This window comes from Cricetulus griseus, chromosome 3 (assembly GCF_003668045.3).
Source record: "Cricetulus griseus strain 17A/GY chromosome 3, alternate assembly CriGri-PICRH-1.0, whole genome shotgun sequence".
NCBI lineage: Eukaryota > Metazoa > Chordata > Mammalia > Rodentia > Cricetidae > Cricetulus > Cricetulus griseus.
The window spans coordinates 99817840-99843302 of NC_048596.1; the positions used below are offsets into that span (position 1 = coordinate 99817840).

Sequence of the window (25463 nt, forward strand, 5' to 3'; positions counted from 1 at the left end):
GAACCCATTCAGGGCATACCTCCTCTGCCCTAATAATGGAGATATCTTCCCCTGTATCTATAATTCCCTTAAATCTGGGCTTTACTAACTCAATGGGACAGTCCAGTAAACCTTAGGTTGTTACCTATTCAAATCCATCTGATCTGAGAGAATCTTTTGGGGAAAAGACCCCCTCCCCCTCACACCTTTAATCTCAGTGCTTGGGAGGCAGAGGCAGGCAGATCTCTGATTTCTAGGCCAGGCTGGTTGGTCTACAGAATGAATTCTAGGACAGCCAGGGATACACAGAGAAACCCTTCTTGAAAAACAAAACAACAAACAAACAAAAGACAACCATCTTGTAGGTAGGGCTGAGGGCTTGGAGGGAGCTTATAGGACCAGGGGCTGTCCATCTTATCATAATTTAGATTTACAATCTTTTACCCAGTGCTTGCCCTTTGGACATCTGGGACATTTAGTAAGTGGCTCTTTGGAAGTACCCTTTTCCTGCGTTGGGCAGTTGCTCTAAAAATGTCCAGTTTGTTAACGGGACCAACAAGGGGCATTAAACCTTAGGGCTGCTCCAAGAGCCTCTGCAGAGACAGTGACATGCCAGGATCTGATCATCCAGAGGGGCATTCTTTATCTGACCTAAGACCCTCTGTATCTCTGCTGTGGCCCCATCAAAAGTAAGTTGGTGCACCAGTATGTCAACTGCCTCAGTGTGCTGTACTTTTCATTCCATGGAACTTTGTACTCACCAGTAATTTAGTAAAGGGCTCAGTAGGTCCCTGCCTTAAATCTTTGAAAATTGTTGTGTCCCCTGAAGAGCCTTCTGAGCTCTTAGGGCACACAGATGAACTTGTTCAAAATACTGAAGAGGTCCAGAAGCCTGCTCAGCAGATGATGAAAATGTTGCTTTCCCCTGTAACGTCTCCACATTCAATGCTACACCTGAGTTTCGATTTCTCTCAGCCTGAAGTTCATATTGATCATAATAATGTACCTTCCAAATAAAAAAATCCTGAGGGCTCATACATCCTCGGACTTGCTGTTTATAATCCTACAGCATGTTTAAATTCATGCTTATGGATTCTAATAATTGCATTACATATGGAGACTGACATCTGTCATCTCACACACAGTCAGTAACCACTGCATGGTTTTCATGTCATTCGGATGCCATGTTAAAGGTCTCTGCAGGGTAGGATTTAATTTCACTGGAAAAGCCAAGACTTTGGGTTGCTCATTTGGCCAGCAATCATCACATCTAGCGTAAAGCCATGAACAAGGATTTAAATGTGGTGCAGCTGAGATTCCTCACCTTCTAAGCTATAGTGTTCAAGCAATAGAGTCGAGGAAGGGGGTAGTGGTTTCTTGTTTCGACAATAGACTTGAGGTAATAGCAATAGTGACAGCGAACACCTGTGGGTACCCCACAGCCTTCTCACATGATGGCTCAGTTATTTTATTTATTTTTCTGTAACTATGTAATTTACCTTTCTTTCTCCTGGACTATACTTGATATCTGTTATCATTGTATATAGTTTTTGTTTCAGATTTAAAACCCTGTTATTAAGACAATAAAAAGGAAATGTAGTGGCATCTGGTTCTACCAATAGACTTGAGTTAATAGCCACACCTTAGGGTGTGGCTTCAGAGTGTGTAAACATGACCCCTTATAAGGAAGAGGCGGGGCTGGCTCCAGCTCTCTTGGGTTATGGATGGAGCATCCTGAAGGGCAGAGGCTGAGTCTCCAGGAGACAGCAGTAGTCATTTACCATCATCATGTGAGTGCTCCCCAAATAAATCTGTTAATTCTTTATCTGGATGCTTGTGGACTTTCTTTAACCCACCTTCAGAAGGGTAAAAAGAGAAGGTGCTGCTGAGAGGCCTCTCCCTAGACCACCCTTCCGGTGCCTCACTTGCCAGAAGCGTCCTCTTTACAGATGCAGTAAGGATTCCCATCAGCCCCATTGTGATTTCCTCCCTGTTCTTCTTCACTGTCCTTATCCCTCCCAGAAAAGCAGCTCCCCCAACAGACCCAATTATAGTCATAATAATGGGATAGAAAGATCCAGACAAGGAACATCCAGTACTAACTTCCTGTCTCTGTGTATTATTCAAATTTCTCTGCTACAACTCTAGGTCATAAAGCCCAAAACTTTTCCAACTCCTTTCTCATTCTCTGAATTTGAGCTGCTCTTTGACTCAGTGGCAATTACCCATTCTGCGCCCCTCCTCTCATTTCTTCCACCAAGGGTCGCCTTTATCATAAGTAATCATATGCCCCACATTTGGTTACCAAACTGCTATGGTTACCACAGTGACCCCCAACAAGATAGTTGCTGTGCTTGTGGGTTGGTAAAGGGTGCAGATATAAACCACTCCTGAGATGGTTTCAGGGGAACAGCAACTACTTTATTGTATGTGAGCAACTACTTATATAGAGGAAACCTATCCACTGTGATTGGTTAGCACATTACCTTGGATTGGATAGTGAGCACACATACTGTAAGCATTACAGCTCCAAGGGGAAAGGTTGTCCCAGTACAAGTGTTTCAGTCCTGAGAGGAAAGGTATCCTGGCAGTCAGGAGCTAAGGAATACCACAAAGTCACACAGCACAACAAACTTCACATGAGATTTATTGGCAAAGACACAACAGGGTGGCTGCTTCTGTTTGGGCCAGTTGCAGCAAAGAGCTGAGCTGGAGGCAGGTTTTATGTAGGTTTTCTTGCCGGTGGTGCTTTCCAGGACAGCGATTGGTGGGATTTCAAGTCCTGAGCTTGGGCAGGCTCAGGGATTGGTGGGTTTTCAAACTCAGAATTGACCTCCAATCATTTCCCTACACATACCACCACTGTCTCTATGTGGAAGAAACACATAAGGAGAAGTGGAGAGTGCAGACTCATCCACAGGCCAGCTACCAGCTACTCACGCTGCTTCAGACTTCAGTGTTCTGGCTTCTGGGAATACTCTGGAGCATGGTGTGCCATGCTACTATTTAGCAGGGCAGTATGACAAGTAGGCTGGCCGCCAGGTCAGGCCTGTAGTTTCTCCTGCAATTATTGTCCATTCTGAGAGGTTACTAATGTGACTCTTGTCTAGACCTTGAGTTGCTCACCAATCCTGTCTTCCCGTTCTTTCCAATGTCCTAAATATCTTAATGAAGCCATTAGCCATCGCTAGTAGACTGGCATGCACTCACATCTCTTTGGATTTCACTTTTCAGGGGGCTAACTTAGATGAAAAATCAGAGACCCTCTCATAGAGTCTGCCCACTGATAGCATTCATTTCCTTTGCTGGTGCCCCTTCAGGACCCTCCTGCTTGGGCTTGTAATGTGGTCCTAGTTCATTTTTTAAAAACCTCAGCATATTTTTTTATTATTAATTCAAGTTAGGGAACAGGCTTGTTTCACATGTAAGTCCCTTCTCCCTCTCCCTCCCCTCACCCCCATCCTTCCTCCCCCACCCCCAACCTGCCCTCCACCCCATCCATCCACCACTCCCCAGGCAGGGTAGGGCCCTCAAAAGGGGCTCTGCAAAGTCCACCAAATCTTCCTGTGCTGGGCCTGGGCCCTTCCTCATGTGTCCAGGGCCAGAATGTATCCCTTCACATGGGATGGGCTCTCAAAGTCCCTTCTTACCTAGGGAAAAATGCTAATCCACTTCCAGAGGCTCCCTGGAGTGCAGAGGCCTCCTTATTGGCATCCATGTTCGGGGGCTGGATCAGTCTTGTACTGGCCTCTCAGATAGCATCTGGGGTCGATGTGCTCTCCCTTGTTCAGGCCAACTGTTATTGTGGATTTCTCCAACCTGGTACAGACCCCTTCGATCTTCATTCCTCCCTCTCTTCAACTAAATTCCAGATTTCAGCTCAGTGTTTTTCTGTGGATGTCTGTCTCTGCTTCCATCAGCCACTGGATGAGGGCTCTAGGATGGCATAAAGAGTAGTCATCAATCTCATTTTAGGGGAAGGGCTTTTAGGTTATCCTCTCCTCCATTGCCTGGATTGTCAGATCGTGTCATTCTTGTAGGTCTCTGGAGATGTCCCTAGTTCCAGATCTCTTCTTGGACCTATAGTGGCTCCCTCTAATATGGTATCTCTCATCCTGCTCTCTCTCCTTTATTCTTCCCCCAACTCAGTATTTCTGCTCCTCCATTTCCTCTCCTCTACTCCTCTTCTTGTACTCTTCTTGTGGCAGCACCCTCTCCCCTACCCTCATGCTCCCAATTAGCTCAGGAGTTCATGCCACTTCCCATTCCTGGGGACCATTTATCCCTTAGAATCCTTCATGTTTCCTAGTTTCTTTGGTGAAGAGGATTATAAGCTGGTAAACCTTTGCTCTATGTCTAAAATTCATATATGAGTGAGTACATACCATATTTGTCTTTTTGTGACTGGGTTACCTCACTGAGGATGATTTCTTCTAGTTCTATCCATTTGCCTGCGAATTTCAAGATTCCACTGCTTTTTTCTGCTGAGTAGTACTCCATTGTATAAATGTACCACACTTTCTCTATCCATTCTTCAGTTGAGGGGCATCTAGGTTGCTTCCAGGTTCTGGCTATTACAAACAATGCTGCTATGAACATGGTTGAACATATGTCCTTGTTGTATGAACATGCACTATTTGGGTATATACCCAAGAGAGGAATGGCTGGATCTTGAGGTAGACTGATTCCCATTTTTCTGAGCAACTGCCATTCTGATTTCCAGAGTGGTCTTACAAGTTCACACTCCCACCAGCAATGGAGGAGTGTTCCTTCTTCTCCACATCCTCTCCAGCACAGGTTGTTACTGGTATTTTTGATTTTAGCCATTCTGACAGGTGTGAGGGGTGTCTCAGAGTTGTTTTGAGTTGCATTTCTCTGATGGCCAAGGATTTTGAGCACTTTCCTAAGTGTCTTTCAGCCATTTCAGATTCCTCTGTTGAAAATTCTCTGTTTAGTTCTGCACCCCACTTTTTAATTTCATTGTTTGGTGTTTTGGTGGCTAGTTTCTTGAGCTCCTTGTATATTTTGGAAATCAGCCCTCTGTCCGATGTGGGGTCGGTGAAGATCTTTTCCCATTCTGTGGGTGGTTGTTTTGTCTTACTGACTGTGTCCTTTGCCTTACAGAAGCTTCTCAGTTTCAGGAGGTCCCATTTATTAATTACAGACCTTAGTGTCTGTGCTACTGGCGTGATGTTCAGGAATCGGTCTCCTGCACCAATTTGTTCAAGGGTAATTCCCACTTTCTCTTCTAGAAGATTCAGTGTGGCTGGATTTATGGAGAGATCTTTGATCCATTTGCACTTAAGTTTCGTGCATGGTGACAGGTATGGATCTATCTGCAATCTTCTGCATGTCCAAATCCAATTGTGCCAGCACCATTTGTTGAAGATGCTATCTTTTTTCCATTGTATAGATTTAGCACCTTTGTCAAAAATAAGGTGTTCGTAGGTGCGTGGGTTAATATCTGGGTCTTCAATTTGATTCCATTGGTCTATCTGTCTATTCTTGTGCCAATACCAAGCTGTTTTCAGAACTATGGCTCTATAGTAGAGCTTGAAGTCAGGGATGGTGATGCCTCCAGAAGATCTTTTATTGTAAAGAGTTGTTTTGGCTATCCTGGGTTTTTTATTTTTCCATATAAAGTTGAGTATTGTTCTTTCAATGTCTGTGAAAAACTGTGTTGGGATTTTGATGGGGATTGCGTTGAATCTGTAGATTGCTTTTGGTAGGATTGCCATTTTTACTATATTAATTCTACCAATCCAAGAGCATGGGAGATCTATCCATTTTCTGGTATCTTCTTTAATTTCTTTCTTTAAAGTCTCAAAGTCCTTATTGTACAGGTCTTTCACTTTTTTGGTTAGTGTTACCCCAAGATATTTTATGTTGCTTGTGGATATTGTGAAAAGTGATGTTTCCATGATTTCTTTCTCATTGGGTTTATCATCTGTATACAGTAGGGCTACAGATTTTTTTAGTTAATTTTGTATACTGCTACCTTGCTGAAGGTGTTTATCATCTGTAGGAGTTTCCTGGTAGAGTTTTTCGGGTCACTAATGTAGACTATCATGTCATCTGCAAATAGTGAAAGTTTGACTTCTTCCTTTCCAATTTGTATCCCTTTATCCCCTTTTCTTGTCTTATTCTAGCTCTAGCTAGAAGTTCAAGTACAATATTGAAGAGGTATGGACAGAGTGGACAGCCTTGTCTTGTTCCTGATTTTGGAGGAAACGTTTTGAGTTTCTCTCCATTTAGTTTGATGTTGGCTATTGGTTTGGTGTATATTGCGTTTTTATCATGTTTAGATATGTTCCTGTTATTCCTGTTCTCTCCAAGATCTTTATCATGAAGGGATGTTGGATTTTGTCAAAGGCTTTTTCAGCATCTAGTGAGATGATCATGTGGTTTTTCTTTTTCAGTTTGTTTATATGGTGGATTACATTGATGGATTTTTGTATGTTGAACCATCCTTGCATCCCTGGGATGAAGCCTACTTGATCATGGTGAATGATTTTTCTGATATGTTCTTGGATTCGATTAGCCAATATTTTATTGAGTATTTTAGCATCGATGTTCATGAGGGATATCGGTCTGTAGTTCTCTTTCTTAGTCATATCTTTGTGTGGCTTGGGTATCAAAGTGATTGTAGCCTCGTAGAAAGAGTTTGGCAATATCCCATCTGCTTCTATTGTGCGGAACAGTTTGAGGAGTACTGGTATCAGCTCTTGTTTGAATTTCTGGTAGAATTCTGCAGTGAAGCCATCTGGCCCTGGGCTTTTTTTGGTTGGGAGGCTTTTGATGACTGCTTCTATTTCATTAGGGGTTATGGGTCAATTTAAACTGTTTATCTGATCTTGGTTTAATTTTGGTAAGTGATATTTATCCAGAAAACTGTGCATTTCCTTTAGATTTTCGAATTTTGTGGAGTACAGGTTTTCAAAGTATGATCTGAAGATTCTCTGGATTTCCTCAGTGTCCGTTGTTGTATCCCCCTTTTCATTTCTGATTTTGTTAATTAGTGTGCTCTCTCTCTGCCTTTTGGTTAGTTTGGCTAGAGGTTTATCTATCTTGTTGATCTTCTCAAAGAACCAACTCTTTGTTTCATTGATTCTATGTAATGTTTTCCTAGTTTCTACTTTATTGATTTCAGCTCTCAGGTTGATTATTTCCTGGCGTCTACTCCTCCTTGGTGAGTTTGCTTCTTTTTGCTCTAATGTTTTCAGTTGTTCTGTCAATTCTCTAATATGACTTTTCTCCAGTTTCTTCATGTGGGCCCTTAGTGCTATGAACTTCCCTCTTAGTAGTGCTTTCAGAGTGTCCCATAAGTTTGGGTATGTTGTGTCTGCATTCTCATTAAATTCTAGGAAGTCTTTAATTTCTTTTTTTATTTCTTCCTCAACCCAGGAATGGTGCAATTGGGTGTTAATCATTTTCCAAGAGTATGTAGGTTTTCTGCCATTCATATTGCTGTTGAATTCTAGCTTTAATGCATGGTGATCTGATAAGATACAGGGGGTTATTTCAATTCTTTTTGTAACTATGAAGGTTTGCTTTGCTGCCAACTATGTGGTCAATTTTAGAGAAGGTGCCATGTGGTGCTGAGAAGAAGATATATTCTTTTGAGTTTGGATGGAATGCTCTATAGATATCTGTTAGCCCCAGTTGGGTCATAACTTCTTTCAGATCCTTTGTTTCTTTGTTAAGTTTCTGTCTGGTAGTCATGTCTAGGGGCGAAAGGAGGGTGTTGAAGTCTCCTACTATAAGTGTGTGTGGTTTTATGTGTGGTTTGAGCTTTAGTAATGTTTCTTTTACAAATGTGGGTGCCTTCGTATTTGGGGCATAGATGTTCAGGATTGAGACTTCATCTTGATGGACTTTTCCTGTGATGAGTATGAAATGCCCTTCTTCATCTCTTTTGATTGATTTTAGTTTAAAGTCTAATTTGTTAGATATTAGGATTGCTACACCAGCTTGTTTCTTGAGCCCATTTGATTGGAAAATCTTTTCCCATCCGTTTACTCTGAGGTATCGCCTGTCTTTGAAGTTGAGGTGAAGTTGAGGATAGATTCTGTCTTCGTATCCATTCTGTTAGCCTATATCTTTTTATGGGTAAGTTAAGACCATTGACATTTAGGGATATTAATGTCCATTGTTCGTTGGTTCTTGTTTGTTTTGGATTTATTGTTGGTGGTGTCATTGTGTGTGGATTTTGCCCTCCTGCTTCTTTTTGTGTTTGGTAAAATTAGATTATCTATTGCCTGTGTTTTTTGTGAGTGTAGTTATGTTCGTTGGGTTGGAATTTTCCTTCCAGAACCTTCTGTAGTGCTGGATTTGTGGATATGTATTGTTTAAATCTGTTTTTATCATGGAATATCTTGTTTTCTCTGTCTATATTGATTGAAAGTTTTGCTGGGTACAGTAGTCTGGGTTGACACCCATGCTCCCTTAGTGCTTGTATGGTATCTATCCAAGACCTTCTGGCTTTCAGAGTTTCCATTGAGAAGTCGGGTGTGATTCTAATTGGTTTGCCTTTATATGTTACTTGGCCTTTTTCCTTTGCTGCTCTTAATATTTCCTCTTTATTCTGTAGATTTGGTGTTTTGATTATTATGTGTCGAGGGGACTTCTTTTTGTGGTCCAGTCTGTTTGGTGTCCTGTAAGCTTCTTGTACTTTCATAGGCATATCCTTCTGTAGGTTGGGGAAGTTTTCTTCTATGATTTTGTTGAATATGTTTTCTGTACCTTTGAGCAGTGTTTCTTCACCTTCTTCTATACCTATTATTCTTAGGTTTGGTCTTTTCACGGTGTCCCATATTTCCTGGATATTTTGTGTTAGGGATTTGTTGGACTTGAGGTTTTCTTTGGTTGATGAGTGTATATCCTCTAGTGAGTCTTCAATAGCTGAGATTCTCTCTTCTGTCTCTTGGATTCTATTAGTTATACTGATCGTTTATCCAGTCTTTCCATTTCCAGCATCGCCTCATTCTGTGTTTTCTTTATTGTGTCTATTTCAGCTTTTCATGCTTTGAACTGTTTCAAGAGCTTCCTTCACTTGTTTGGTTGTTTTATCTTGGGTTTCTTTAGCTTCTTTAAGAGATTTGTTTATTTCTTGAATTTTTTGGTTTGTCTTTTCCTCCATTTTGTGTAATTTTTTGCTTGCTTTTTCTTCTATTTCTTTAAGGGATTTTCTTGTTTCCTCTTTAAAGGTCTCTATCATCTTGCTGAGATAATTTTTGAGGTCCATCTCTTCTTCATGCACTGTGTTGGGCTTTTCAGATCTTGCTGGAGTGGAGTCCCTAGATTCTGGTGGTGTCATATTGGTCTTTCTGTTGTTGAGTGAGTTCTTATTCTGTCTTCTTCCCATATCTTTTTCCAGTGAGTGCAGGAGGGGGTCTCTCTATCTCCTCTTGTTACCCAGTGGTGTGTGTGGGCCAGGAACTCAATGTGTGCAGCACTGGATGGTCTTGCCTCTCCTGGTAGTCTCCTCACTCTGAAGGAGTTAGGCCTCCATAGGGATCATGTGTGTGTATGTGGGGGGGGGGGACAGGAAGTAAGAGTGGGGTGTTTCCAGGCTCAAGGAGTTCCTCACTGCCTGGGCAGGTCTACCCCAAGCAGGAGCAGGCCCGGGGAGATCGGGGTGGATGGGGCTTTGGAAGGGAGTTGGGTAAGAGTAGTGGATCACTCACCTCATTGCAGATCGGTCAGAGGAAAGGGAAGGTAGAATGGCCTTTTCCCAGATTCAGGGAGCTCCTCCCTGCCTGGGCGTATCTACTCCAAGCAGGCACAAGCCTGGGGAGATCTGGGTAAATGACGCTTTGGGCAGGAGTTGGGTAAGAGCAAGGGGTCACTCACCTAGTTGCAGATCGGTCGGCCACTTCAGCATATTTTAAAGAAAGATGTGTAATGTCCCTTTCCCAATGTCCACCCACACCAATTTATTTGATTTTAGAGATTTTCCAATGGGGCCATAGTTAGAGTAAGTTGAAAAATATGAGCGCCATGAGACTGGCTATCACTAAAATCTGAACTGCCTGCTCATGCAACGTACGCCTTCTGGGTCTGTTTGAGCCTAATATGACATTTATTCTACTTAATCACGTGGTGCTTTTGTACAATTTTCTATTGTATGTTCAAATTAATAACGAATTCATGGGCAATAACTGGAGGCCTATTAGATCTGAATTTGAAATGTGTCCCACAGCTCATGTGTGAATTCTTGGCTCCCAGCTAATGCTGGTTTTAGAAAGTTCTGGAACCTTCCTATTTGGAGGAGGTAGGTCACTGGAGGTGTGTCTTTGCAGGTCGTGTCTTGTCTTTGTCCTTCCATACTTCCCCTGCTTGGCTTCCTGTCTGGTAAGAGTTAAACAGCCTCATTCCCCACATGTTCCCACTGCTGTCTGTTCTAAGCGTGCACAACCAAATAAACAGAGTGAAACTTTGAAATTATGAGGAAGAGGAATCTGTCCTTCACTCTGGTCTCCCAGGTAATTTGATCACAGTTATGGGAAACATAACTAATACAAATGTAGAGATTTTGCTGCACCTAAATATGACCATCGTGAGTCAAAAGCTAAGCTTAATGGGTGATTCCTGCCCTTCTGCTGAGCTACGTCCCCAGGGCAGTCATATGTCTTTTATTTTATAGTTTTTCTGATAGGACAACTTTTGTCATGCAGACTTTTAAAAACTCTGTGTGTATGTGATCTGTGTGCATTTTTTGTGTTTCTGTGTATGATGCTAGCACAGACATGCTGTAGCACAAGCCTGCAGAGGTCAGAGGACAATGTCACATGTCAGTCCTCCCCTTCTACCTTGAGATGGGAGCTCTTATTCACTGTGTGTGGCATGTTCTAAGCTAGCTGGTCTGTGACATTCTGGGGGTTCTCTTATCTTCACTTCCCATCTTTCTGTATGGGCACTGAGATTTCAGAAGGGTGCCACCACAAATGAATTGATGTGGAATCTGGAGACCTGAACTCAGGTCCTCATGAATAAATGGCAAGTGTTTTGCACCCTGAATTATCCCTCTAGCCTCCAGTTTTTATTTTATTTTATGTGTTCTCTAGGTGAATTTCTTTTTAATTATTCTTATTAATTAAATGTTTTCATTTATTTTACATCCTGACCACAGTTTCCCCTCCCTCCTCTCCTCCCATTCCCTCTCCCCCCCCCCCACTACTCCTCTGGCTACATTCAGAAAGGGGCAGGCCTCCCATGGGAGTCAACAAAGCATGGCATATCAAATTGAGGCAGGATCAAGCTCCTCCCTCTGCATCAAGGCTGGACAAGGCAACCCAGCATGGGGAATAGGTTCCTAAAAGCCAGCTCAAGCACCAGGGACATGTCCGGGTCCCACTGCTTGGAGCTCTACAAACAGACCAAGCTATACAACTGTCACAAACATGCAGAGGGCCTAGGCTGGTCCCATGCTGACTGCCCAGCTGTTGATCCAGAGTCCATGAGCTTCCATGAACCCAAGTCAGAAGTCTCTGTGGGGTTTCCCATCATGACCTTGACCCTCTGGCTAGTACAAGCCTTCTTCCCTCTCTTCAACAGGACTCTTGGAGTTAGGCTCAATGCTTGGCTGTGGATCTTTGCATCTGCTTCCATCAGTTACTGGATTAAGGTTCTATGATGATAATTTGAGTAGTCATCAATTTGATTACCCTCTCCACTATTGCTAGGAGTCTTAGCTGGAGTCATCCTTGTGGATTCCTTGGATTTCCCTGGGACCAGGTTTCTCCCTAACCTCCAAATGCACTACTCCCCATCAAGACACCTCTTTCATTAATATCCCCCTCCATCTAGACCCCAACCTACCCAACCCTATCCTTCATGTTCCCTCCCCCAACCCTGAGTTTACCCGGGAGATTTCTTTTATTTCTCCTTCCCAGGGAAATCCATTCATCCCTCTTTATGTCCTCCTTGTTACCTAGCCTCTCTGGGTCTGTGAATTGTAGCCTGGTTATTCTTTAATTTACTCATAATATCCACTTATGAGAGAGAACATACCATGTTTATCTTTCTGGGTCTGGGTTACATCACTTGGGATGATTTTTTTTTTTCTAGTTCTATCTATTTGTCTGCAAATTTCATGATGTCATTATTTTTTACAGCTAGGTAATACTCTATTGTGTAGTTGCACCATGTTTTCTTTATCCATTCTTTGGTTGAGGGGCATCTAGGTTGTTTCCAGGTTCTTAGTGTCCAATTTTTAAAATGCACTTTGCTTATACAGAATTTTTTCTTAGCCATGCAGATTGTTTTTTAATTTAGTAAATATTTTTGAATTATCCAATGGTAAAACTTTTATACAACCTCAGATTCTTATAAAAAATAAAGGTTAGCATTATTTCATTGTACAAAGGAAAAAGACAAACAGGAACCAAGCTATGCAGATTAAATTTAGAGCTATTTGCTTAAGTGAATTTTTATTGTACATCATTGTTTCCATTAATTTGGCCATTCCGTTGTATTTATTGAGTTTCTTCTCTGAGCACTGGACCACTCAGAGTCTTCTTCTCTAAGATAAACATTGTTGGATGGAGTCCTTGGGGTAGAGTTAGCTGCATTAAGAGGTCAAACATTCACGTCACACTTTTGAGATAAACAATTTTGGTAATGGCTGCTTTGACATCCTTGTTCCTCAGGGTATAGATGAGAGGGTTGAGAATTGGTGTGAGAATGGCATACACCACATTGCCCATGATGTGGAAGTCCAGGGGCAGCTCAGCCCTGTAGGCCACATAGGCTATGGCAATGGATGAGTAGTAGGTGCCCACCACTAGGAGGTGGGAGCTGCAGGTGGAGAAGGCTTTGGAACGCCCTTCCCTGGAGTTGATACGCAGCACTGAGGCCAGGATGCGGGCATAGGAGAGAAGTACCAGGAGGAGGGGGAGGAAGGACACCACCATGGCGATGCAGAAGCCCATGAGGGTCTGGGGGCTGGTGTCTGAGCAGGAGGACTGGACCAGAGCCAGGTGGTCACAGAAGCAGTGGTAGATGTAGGCAATGTTATTATATACCATCTGGGAGGTCTGTGCCACTGCTGGGACAGGCAGGAGGAGGGCAGTGATCCAGGCACTGGCTGCCAGTGCAGTGTTTGTCTGTGGGGTCATGTGGACAGGGTAGTGCAGAGGGCGGCAGATAGCCACATATCGGTCATAGGCCATGACCACCAGGATGAAGGCTTCTGAGCAGGTGAAGCCTTGGAAGAGATACATCTGCAGTAAGCAGGAAGGGAAGGTGAGGAAGTGGTCTCCCAGCAGGAATAGCGACAGCATCTTAGGGACCGTGGTTGTGGTGAAAAGGATGTCCAGGGCGGAGAGGTTGATTAGGAAGAAGTACATGGGCTTGTGGAGGCTGGGCTCTGTCACCACAGCCACCAGGATCAGGGTGTTCCCCACCAGGATGAGCAGGTAGAAGAGGAGGAAGAGAAAGAAGACAGGAAGGTAGAAGGGTTCTGGCAGAGAGGGAATACCCACCAGGTAGAAGACAGTAGAGCCATCTACTGATCCATTGCACGTTGTAGCCTCCATAGTGGAACAGAACTGGTGGTCTGGGTCATGGGCGGCTGAAACATCTGAAAACCAGAGAAGGAAAGAATTCTGTCGTAATGATTCCATAATGTTTATCCTTAATCTGAGCACAGTTATTTATAACCAGCTCCAGAGGGCTGGTGGTGGGCTGTGGGATTGGCTTCTACCATCTGAGCACCGACTCTGCCAAATACTAACATTCTACCAAACAGAAGTTGTTATATACATTGTTTAGGTGACAATGCAAATGAAGAAGACAGGTCCAAATCTCTGGCTTTCCTGTGAGGAAATCAGAGATAAATGGTTGGTTGATCACTGGATCACTGTCATGAATGTGCCCTGGAAAGATTCCCCCGGGGCTTGCCTCAGATGCCACACTATGTGACTTAGGTTGCTGCGTTTCTGACATCAAGTTCTTCAACCCATGCCCTACTTTTACACTCACTCAAAGTTCCAGCATGTGGCTTTGGAGGGACAGCTTTGTCCAAGGCTCTCAGTGAACTGCAGTTCACATATTCATCAGGCCTCCTTCTCCTCACTTGTGCTCCTCAACCTAGGACTCTTTTGACTCCATGGGAACTCTGGGTATCCTGGCCTCTGCTTCCTAGCAAGGTTCAGTCACCCATGGCAGTCCAGCATTCTACTGTAACAACTGGGAAAACCTGGATAAATTATTTAAGTCATCATTTTGTTGAGATGGAGTCTCATGTAGCCTGACTTTGCATTCACCTTGTACCTGAGGCTGATCTTGAATTCCTGATCCTTCTGCCTTGGCCTACCAAGGCCTGAGATTACAGGTATGTACCAACACGTTCTAAAAATCAAACTGAAGAAACAGACTCAATAAGGATGAAATGAGTTGGACTTCCACAGGTTGGAGGACCTTCCAGAGTGAATATACAATCAGTTTTCCCCCTCAGAGAGTATTTGGTTTGGTGACCATCACGGGAATGGCTGGAACTAGGGAGAAGAACTTGGGTATGAGAGAATCCAGCAAGCTTTTGTCAATCAAAAGAGGCTTACAAAGTGGCTTAGACAATTAAAGTACTCTGAATGTAGGAGCGATCTTTCCCATAGTCATCTGAATTCTGTGGACTGTGCAGAGGAGGCTGGAGGACTAGGCTTGTTTTGTTTGTTTGTTTACTATGCTTCTAAAAGACTAAGATCTCCCCAGGGGCCACTGTTACTTAAAAGGCCAGAGGGGAGGGCTTTCCCTTCACATATACTCTTCTCTCAATATTTCCCAAAGATTTGAAACTGTGTGTGTGTGGGAAGGCAGGGTGTGGAGCTGGGTGGGAAGGACAGCTAAGGCCCTTACCCTCCGGAATAAAGCACATCTCCCACAGGCATCTCTGAGGACACAGGGAACCATACCCCGGGAAAGGTTAGACTCTTTCTGGGATTGAAGAAACCAGAAACCTAATTCAAGTACCAGCCAGATACCCTGAAGTGCTCAACCCCTGACTGCCTGCCTATGAGAGAAACAGTAAGTGCGACAGGTAAGTCATGTCTGTGGCCCAAAGTGTCCAATGAATCTGCTGTTAATGATGCTCAGCCCACAATAGTGTTATTATATGTGCAAAGTCAGGAAAAAAATGACCAAGAGGGAAAATTCACTATAAGTGACATACAAATGATCTAAGGCTGGGAGTGTACAAGCCCCTCTTCCACAGAACATTTACCTCTTATACAGAGCATGTATAAGACCCTGGGTTCAATTCCTAATATTGCAAAATAAAATGAAGTAAAATGTAACAATAAATTAATTTTAAAAGATCCCTAAATGAGTAAACAAGGACATTAGAATGAATGTTTATATTTTATAGAGGAAACTGTTTGTAAAAATGACTAAAAAAATAGAGAATTTTCACAGAAACTTGGAATCTATTCGAAATATCCCAGAACTAAAGTGTCCAATATTTGAAGTTAAGAATTTGATGAATAGGTCCAGGTCTGATTTAAATTAACATGGACTGCCGGCCACAGAGGTAGGACTGAGCCTGGACCTCTCCCCACTGACCCTGTGTTTTGTCTTGCTCTCCTTGGGGAGTCTGGAAGGTGTCATGAGAGGAGGGATGGATTCCCTTACTTTCTCTATTCCTGTGACCAACAGTGCCACTTCACTGGCGGATCATCATGTCTCAGAGGACAACTGTCCTTGTCTGTAAGTGTGCAGTGAAGCCCGCATCTCCATTAACAATGAAGACAGGTGACATGTTTTCCTGACCTGCCACCATTCAAGCCCTCCTGGGAATGTCTGGGAGTCACCTCCATGATCTGAGCAGGAAAGCAAAACAGCAGAGAATTAGCTCACAATGGCCTAGATGCAGCCTGCTTGTGCCTGTCTCCTGATTCCCTAATACTGAAGAGATACAAACTCCATTTCCCCGAATGCCTTGAAAACTCAAAGCAGTCAACTGTGTATCCAATGCCACAGTATTAGGTCAAGTTGTGTTTCAAAAGACAGAAGTTCAAAGCCTTTGAAGTATCCTCCTGCTTCCTCTGCCTCATCTATTAAACAGTGAGAGAGGCCGGTGTTGAGGCTCAAGAAACTTTGAAAAGACAGGTCTTGAACCCTCAGCTTTACTTTGGCCTCCCACAAGCCCTTTCTCTTGCCCCGTATTTCTGTGACACTATCTCAGATGTCACTTTCTCCAAGAAGCTGTCCCCAATTCTGCTTGGCTCAGAGGCTCACAAAGTCCCCTTTATCACCATTAAATCAATAATGTGGCTGTGACTGCACCAGGGTGGTAGTGGAGTCTGAGTATTTCTACTGCCCAAGGCACTCCAGCCCTTCCCAGGACCTGTTACTGTAGGTAGAAGCCACCATATAGCTTCTTCAACTTGGCTCACTTTGCCGGTGATCATAAAACAGTGATGAAGGAGCCATTAGTAATGAAATCATTGAAACTGGTTTAATCCAACCCTCTCATTATATGGAAGGGGATGCTGAATGGGGCTTGGCAATAGACTGTTGTCCCAAGATCACAGGGGAAATGGACTATGAGTATCAGAATGGACTAGCAGCAGATCTTAGTGGTTGAGCCTCCCTCGGCCAAGGATAGATAAGTCTGCAGTGAGCCTGGCTGCCCTACGTACCACTGAGCAGCCTAACGATTTGAGGCTTTTGTGTTCACCCCACAAGCACTGGAAGTGTTTGCTCCCCTAAGCTGCTGTTCCAGTGGAGTATGCTGGAGCTCACAAAGTCTAGGAGGTTTAGCCAAAGAGGAGCCCGAAAACGCTTCTGAAAGAATCTTGCATTTGGTACCATATTTTAGAAAACATTGGCATAGTGTTATGGCATTAAATCCCTTTATACCTTTATTCTGTAACTCAGAGTAAGTGATTTTATTCTGAATTACACGTTCCAAAAGTGTTTTGGGTGTTTCAGGCTACTAAAGCTGTGAAGGGGCCATCTCTTTGATAAGGTTTTCTCTGCTGGAATTCTCTAATAGTTCATTAGTAAGCCAGAGAGAGGAAGAGAGAAAACAGGTCGTCTAAATATTCAGGTTGATGCTGCACTCCATGGACAGCACCCCTACCACACAGTCCTGCTGAGGAGAGCTTATGCTTCCCCAGCAAAAGAAGGAACCAGGGGTCAGAAGAGGCAAGGCACTCATCCAAAGCCACAGCTAGAGAGGTTGTTTCTTTAGCCACCCAACCACAAAGATCTAAACCCACCTGGCAACCAAGAGTCCTGGCTGCTGGGCCAGCCTTCCACCTTGATTGCTGTCTTTGGGCCTTTGAGGTCAGTCTTCTCATCTGTAAAATGAGTATTTAGAAAAGATGACCTCCTCCAATTCAATAATCATCTTTAAGGTCCTCTGTGCATCTGGCTGATGTATGTCAAGAACTCCAAGTGGTTTTTTGTTTGTTTGTTTGTTTGTTTGTTTGTTGTGTGTGTGTGTGTGTGTGTGTGTGTGTGTGTGTGTGTGTGTGTGTTCAAGCATGCTGCGTGCACTTGTGGAGACCAGAGTTTAATGTTGAGTGCTGTCCTCAGCCTCTCTCCTCTCTTTTCTGAGGAAGGGTCTCTCACTGAATTTGGAGCTCACTGATTCGACTGCACTGACTGGCCGGGGATGCACCTGCCCTGCCCTCCCCTAGTGCTGGGGTTATAATTGGGTGCTGTTTTTATGTAGCTGCTGGGGATCTGGACTTGGTCCTTATACTTGTTCTTCAAGAACTTTACTAACAGAGCCACCTATCCAGGTCGGGCTCTGTTTTTAAGCCCCCGTTGCAATCTTGATTCTTCAGTCACTGGGGCATTGCACTTCACTATAACCTGAAACTCGCATGTGCTCTCACAGGCTTTGATTGTGCTGTTCCCACAGGAAAGGTAGGTGTGTGTGAAGCACAGAATGTAAGTCTGTTAGCTTCCCACTTAGACCTGGTTTCATTCCAGCTCCACCATTTTCTTCTTTCCCTCTCTGACCTGAAGTTCCTCCACCTTGACTCTGAGAGTTCAAAGTGCTTCCATTAAGTACCTCCAGGTCCCTTTGTGTCCTGGCAAGTCCCTCCTCCCAGACCTTTAGTCATCTATAGATGGGCATCTCTGATTGGCCTGCCCCAGCATCTGATCCAGGGTTATGTAGACCAGGTACAGAGCTGATATGCCTCCTAGGACCAGGATATCCACACAATGGGCGGGTGTCTCCAGACTGCACTAAGGCCCTACAAGTTCTCAGTGTCCTCGACTTTCTCCTCCACCCTAGGCTTTGCCAGCTTCTGGATCCTCCATCCCCAGCCAGCTCACCTGAACAATCTGGTCTACCCAGTGATCTTCTGTAGAGTCATCACCCCTGGACTTGTAGAAAGAGCCAGAGAGGAGCTGAGCCGAGACTCATTAAAGCTTCATCCCCTCCCTGGAGTCAGGCCTGCAGGGACTCTTCCTCTAAGCTGGCTCTCCTAGGGGACCACAGAGCTGGCAGACGGCCAACAACTTCATGGGCTACAGTAGAAGTGCTGGCTCTGGGGTTGGCTGTTAATGAAAATGGAATCATTAACAAGCCTCATGGGTTCCAGAATCCATCACTGGAAACAGTGCTGTTCTTAATTTCTTGTCTCAATTTCACAACCACCAGGGAAGATGGCGAGACTGTCTGTCCCACTCTTTTAGGTTTGAGGTCAAAGGAAGGAGTTGAGGATGGATGCCTCAAATGGCCCAAGCCCCTGATGATGGACAGCAAAACTGGAGAAGCGGAGTGATGGGTGCAGACTCTCAGGAGTACAGAGTGCCAGAGCCATGGCTTGGAGCCTTTTTTTTTTTTTTTTTTTTTTTGGAAACCCCTTTTCCAAGATTATATTAGTTTTTAGTTATTATACAAAATAATGAGTTACATTATGAAATTTCACACGTGTATGTGTGAAACAGTCTTTGCTCATAGTCCCCACTATGACCCTCTGTTGTGTCTCCTCTCGTTAGTCATTCTCCTTCCTCCAAATTCCAGGCCAGCAATTCAGTAGTATGTCATGTTTCTACTGAGACCTGAGTCTCACTGGGCCTCCAGTTCTGTATATGCACATAGGGCTTAATGATTTCATGATGTTTTACATCGGATCCCCTGGAACTGGATACGCACAGATGTGAGCTGCCACGTGGGTGCTGAGAACAGAACACAGGTCCTCCGAAGAGCAGCGGATGCTCTTAACTGCTGAGCCGTCCCTCCAGCCCACCCCACTTGTAGAATATTGAATCGGTGTGGAGCTTTGTGAAGTGAAAAGTGCCCTCTTTTCCTGTCTCCTTCCTGAACTCCCTTTCCCCAGAAGTAATCGCCTCTTGACTTGGAACGATTCTTCCAGACCTTTGTTGGCATTTTTGTGTATGTTGTTTTGCTTTTATCATAAATGAAAACAATTTGTACGTATTATGTAACATGTCTTGGCTTACAGTAAGGCTAGGAACCTTTTTTTAATATATATTTATATTTATATTTATATTTATATTTATATAAAAAGACCAATAATAGCAGTATGTTATGCATCAATAGCAGCAACAGCTTTTCCAGGTAGGAACCTTTTTTTTTTTTTAGCACACTTTCCTAAGTTTGTATTCATTTTTTAGATATCATACAAAACAAGTTCCATTATGAAATTTCGCACACATTTGTCATAGCTCATAGTCATCCCCATTACACTCTGCTATGTCTGCTCTCACCAGTCACGCTCCTTCCTCCAAATTGTCCCTTCTCTGCTTTCATGACTGTAGCATAAATCTAATTGGTCTTAATAATAAAACACAGAGTCAGATATCAGGGTAAATGCTGAAAAATCAGAGAAGTAAAGGAGCCAGCCACTAAGTTCTTATCTCTATGAAATCCTCAGATGGAAGGGGTGAGCTCCTGTCTCCTCCTGCCTAATAGTCCTCTCTCTGCCCAGGCATATATCACCTCCTGTCTCCACCTCCCCAGTGCTGGGATCAAAGGTGTGAGCCACCACCACCTGGCCTCTGTGGCTAACTAGTGGCTAACTCTGCCCTCTGATCTTCAGGCAAGCTTTATTTGTTAAAGCACAAACAAAATATTACCATACATACAGATATATATGAGGTTAATTCTGATTCTACATTTAAGAGAAAATACAAAAATGTGAGCTATTTCTTTTTTGTTGTTCCCAGTTAGACTTCTTATTTTTCCTCTTACTTCACCCAATCAGTCCTCTTTTTAATTTTATGACTTTAGATATATATAGATATTTAAATTTTTATTATTATTATTTTCAAGACAGGGTTTCTCTGTGAAACAGTCTTAGCTGTCCTGGAACTCGCTTTGTAGACCATGCTGGCCTTGAACTCACAGAGATCTGCCTGCCTCTGCCTCCTGAGTGCTGGGATTAAAGGCATGTGCCACCACTCAACCTTCATCCATTTTCCTCTAAATGGTGTGATTTCATTTATTATTTATTGTCAAATAAAACTTCAGTGTGTGTATGCCATATTTTCTGTATGCCATACTTTCTCATCTGCTCATGGGCATCTAGGCCAACCCCATGTTTTGGCTTTTATAAATAGTGGTTCGTTAAGCGTGGGCACAGAGTTGTCTCCATGGTATGCAGATTTAGATTACTTTGGGTATACACTAAAAGAAACCTCCTTACTAATTACCACATTAGCTGCACCAATTTTCATTCCTACCAGCAATGTACAAGAGCTCCTTTCCCTGTGTTCTTACCAGCACTTTTTGTTTGATTTCTTCTAATTTTAATTTATTATTTGTGTGTGTGTGTACATGCATTCGCATGCATGTGCATGGTGTGTGTACTGGAGTTGGTCCTCTCCTTCTCCCACAGAATTCAGGAATTGACTTGGGTGGTCAGGCTTGTGCAGCAAGTACTTTGACAGGATGAGCCATCTTGTTGGCTTCTTGATAATAATTGTTCTGACAGGTGAGATGGGCTCTCGGTGCCATTTTGATTTGCATTTCCCTGATGGCTAAGGATGTTGAATATATTCTCATGGGTATCACCACTTTTGCAAACTGTCAATGCATTTGTTCATTTTTTGGTTGGGTTATTTGATTGGGGATATTTGTTTATTTTAATCTTCTATAGATACTTGCTATTGGTTGCTGACATGAACAGCTGGCAGAATATCTCTCCCATTCTGTAACTTCTTTGTTCCATTAACAGTTTCCTCCTTTGTGCTATTTCTTGCAGTCTCACTTGCCAATTCTTGCTATTACTTCTGGGTATTCAAATCCTTCCAGAAAGTCTTTGCTTATTCCTGCACCTGGAAGCTTTCCCCTGTGTTTTCCTCCAGCAGGTTCAGGATCTCAAGTTTTACATTGAAATCTTTGCTTCATTTCTAGTTGAGTTTTGTATACAGCAAGAGGTAGGAATATGGTCTCATCCTTTCATAGGTGAACACCAAGTTTTTCCACAGACATTTGTTGGGCAGGGAATCTTTTCTCCAATGTATGTTTCTGGACCTCTTGTAGGAAACCAGATAGCTTCCATGTGTTTGTTCTGTTTGGTGTCTATGCTCTCCTTTCTGTCTGTGTTCCTTGCTAGTGAGGGATGTTTCTTCTAGACAATGAACCGGTCTTTTCAGTCTCCCAGACTACATTTCCTAACCACAGTGTTAAGACTGTTTGCATTTAACATTATTGTTGAGAGGGATTTGCGGATTCCTGTAATTCTGTTTGCTAATCATTTCATCTCCTTGATTAGAATATTGTTTGTTCTTTTCTTCTTGTGTTAAACCTGTGCTTTATTGAGTTAGATTCTTCCTCCTCTGCCATTTTTTCAAAAAAATTATTATTTATTTTAAAAGACATTTATTTTTATCTTATGCACATAAGAGTTTTGTCTGCATGTATGTGTGTGAACCACATGCATGCATGGTGCATGTAAAGACCAGAAGAGGACATTGGATCCTCTATATGAAAATGCACATCATATAAGCTACACACATTGCCTTATTCTGTCCACAGCTATTAATTCTTTCATGAATAGAGACTCACGGGTTTGAGATAAATTTGTGTGTTCCCATCTTTGTTTGGTCTCACAAAATTAAATGTTGTACTTATTTCAGGAGAGTTCTAGTTACCCTTAAGTTAAAAATAATTCCATAGGTTTCCCAGCCTGATGATTTCTCTTGCTTTGTTTCTTGTTTCTCAGACTCAGAATTATAGTAAGTAGGAAACAAACAAAAATGAAACTTTAGATTTTCTTTTAAAATGTTTCTTATTTATTATGTTTTTTGTAAGGTAGAAAAAAGCATTGGCACCAATTTCTTTGTAAAAATCCAGTAGTCTAGGGTTTGATCAGGGGAGACCTCCTGAAACTTAACAGGTGACATCCATCAACAAAGGTGACCACTGGTCTTCCTAGGACTTGGCCATTATGTCAATTTTTCTCAGAGACCCCTAAAAATGCCTTACCCACAGACAACAGGAAACAGTTTAGAGAGCATGATGCCCACATTCCCAATTGCATTAATAAAGCACAAACAATATATTACCACACTGAGGCAGGAAGACTTGGAGTTCAAGTCCAACCAGAGAGTCCTCATCTCAAAAATAAAAAATCGGAAATAATGAACAGGTTATTTAAAACCTATGCTTCTTAAATCAAATTAAAAAGTGTTTGATGTATTAGAGTTTTCACATGAGAAACAAGATTTTAGTGGATACAAATCTGGGCATGCATTTTGGCGAAAACAAAGGAGAGAATGAAAATTAAAGTGAATCATACTATTTGAAACACAAAGAGAAAACACAAATTAGTAATTTTCGCTATCAAGAACATACACTGAAGAAATGGTATCATTCTAAACATCATTCTCTTAATCGAGTCATAGCCTCATGACTACAAAATGACTGTATGAGTACATTAGCCAGATTCTTATTACTATGGCAAAATACCCAAGCTAATCAGTTTATAAGAGGAAAAGTCTATTCTTGGCTAGCAGTTTCAGAGGCATTACTGGGATGTCATGGAAACTAGGAGGTGGAAACTGGCTGGAGTCAGTGGTCCAGAGGGCATGGCATCCTTCTGGGTCACCCTCTGGTTCCTGGCTTCCATAGGCTCTGCTCCAGCATGTCTGCTTGCACCATGATGTCCCTCCTCACTGTAGTCTCATTACAATGGAGCCAGCTGACAATGAATGTCTGTCATCGTGAGTCAAAATAGATCTCCCCTCCTTTAAACTGTTTCCCCCAGGCATTTGTCACAGAGATGGAATGTATGACATAGACTAAATGTAGTTGCATGCCCCATAGTGATGAAAGATGCCATTGTTGGACTACCTGGACCATAGCCTTTAAGACAATTGAATTACACACACACACACACACACACACACACACACACGCACGCACGCACGCACACGCACGCACGCACGCACGCACGCACGCACGCACACACACACACACACAGTGTAGCATTCATTCCATCAGTTCTGTTCCTTTAGTATCCTGACGAATACACAGTATTTTGTTGTAATTTAGATCTGGAATGGTCCCTGAAGCCTGTATGCTTTGGATTTGTTCCTCTAGTTAGAACCATTAAAAAGTGCTGTGGACCTTTAACAAACAGAACCTTCATGAGAGATTTTAGAGATGTGCCGTATAGGTGACTATGAGTCCTTGGTCTCTTCCTCTTCTGCCTCCTCTTTCTCCTCCCTCCTTCTTTCTGAGATGGGGTTTTATGTAGCACAGACTGTTCTAGAATTCACCATGTAGCTGAGGATGACCTTGAATTCCTGATCCTCCTGCCTCCCCCTCTGAAACTCTGGGATTATTGGAGTTCATCATCACACTTGACTCCTGTCTTAGTCAATGTTTTATTGCTGTGAAGAGACATAAAAGTTGACCACAGCAGCTCTTATAAAGGAAAGCCTTTAATTGGGGATGGCTTACAGTTTCAGTAGTTTAGTCCATTATCAGCATGGTGGGAAGCCAGGCAGCTCACCGGTAGATGTAGTTCTGGGGAAGGAGTTAAGGGTTCTACATCCGGATCTGCAGGCAGCAGTAAGAGAAGAGACTCTGGACTTGGAATGGGCTTTTTTTTTTCTTAACCTCAAAGCCCCAATTTCCTCCAACAAGGCCATGCCTCCTAATCCTTTCAAGTAGTGCCAACTCCCTGGAGACCAAGCATTCAAATCTATGAGCCTATGGGGCTAATCTCATTCAAACCAGCACAGCTCCTCTTTTCTTTTCAGCTCCTGAACACAGAACACAAGGTAGACAAATTCTTCCGTCATGTATGTTGTCTCAGGCCAGAGCAATTGGGTTAACACATTATGGAATCAACCTGCAAATACTCTAAAGCAAAAATAAGACCTTCCTCTCAGTGTGTTGATTTAATCTCCGGTATTTGTTATAGTAACATAAAGCTAACTAGCATACATCATTTTGAGTCTTTATCTTTTTGTATAACACTGAGATTTATCCATGTTCTTGCACATGTATGTAATTACTTCATTTAAAAAACATTGTGATAGTGATTATGTTCATGACAGTGCAGGAAGCCAAAGGTGTCAGCTCCCCTAGAGCTGGAGTGACATTACAGGGGTTGTGAGCCGCCCAACATGGGTACTAAGAACCACCCATTGTTGTTGTGGAATATTATTTTAAGATGTGTTACATTTGTTTATGCTATGGAACATTTGTTTTAATGATGCAAAGATGTGTTGCATTCTTTTATGTTGCATTTGTTGAACTCTGTGAAGTTGTGTTACTTTGCCTGCCTAAAACACCTGATGGTCTAATAAGGAGCTGAACGGCCAATAGCAAGGCAGGAGAGAGGACAGGCAGGGCTGGCAGGGAGACGGAATAAGTAGGAGAAGAATGTTAGAGGAATCAAAAGAAGGAGCAAGAGAGCAAGGGCCAGCCACCTAGCCACACAGCCAGCCATGGAGTAAAAATCAATATAAAAATACAGAAGAAAAGGAAAAAGCCCAGGGGCAAAAGGTAGATGAGATATTTTAAGTTAAGAAAACCTGGCTAGAAATAAGCCAAGCTAAGGCCAGGCATTTGTAAGTAAGAATAAGTTTCTGTGTGATTTATTTGGGAGCTGGGTAGTGGGTCCCTCAAGAGAGCCAAAAAGAATAAAAAAGCCAACAACACAACATTCTCAACATTCTCCCTCCCCCTCTCCCTCTCTCCCCCTCTCTCTCCCTCCCCCTCTCCCCTCTCCCTCTTTCCCCGCTCCCCCTCTTCCCCTCTCCCTTTTTCCCCCTCTCCCCCTCTCTTCCTTCCCCCCCCCCGTGTGTGTGTGTGTGTGTGTGTGTGTGTGTGTGTGTGTGTGTGTGTGTGTGTGTGTGTACATGGAGGCCATAGGTTAACAATGGGTGACTTCCACAATTGCTCTCCACCTTAGATTTGGAGACAAGTTCTCTCACTGAACCTAGAGCACACTAGTTAAGCTAGACTGGCTGGCCAGCAAGCTCCAGGGATCCTCCTGTCTCCACTTCCCCCACGCTGGGATAACAGGCACAAGCACTGAATG

The 25463-nt window shown here is 43.1% G+C and overlaps 1 protein-coding gene across 1 annotated transcript; it reads right to left on the reverse strand.

Moving 5' to 3' along the window:
• Positions 1 to 12566: 12566 nt before the first annotated feature.
• LOC100763354 (olfactory receptor 2AT4) lies at positions 12567 to 13517 on the reverse strand. Its single transcript, XM_027407951.2, has one exon. It carries the CDS (start codon positions 13515 to 13517, stop codon positions 12567 to 12569), a length of 951 nt encoding a protein of 316 aa, XP_027263752.1.
• Between the last annotated feature and the right edge of the window lie 11946 nt (positions 13518 to 25463).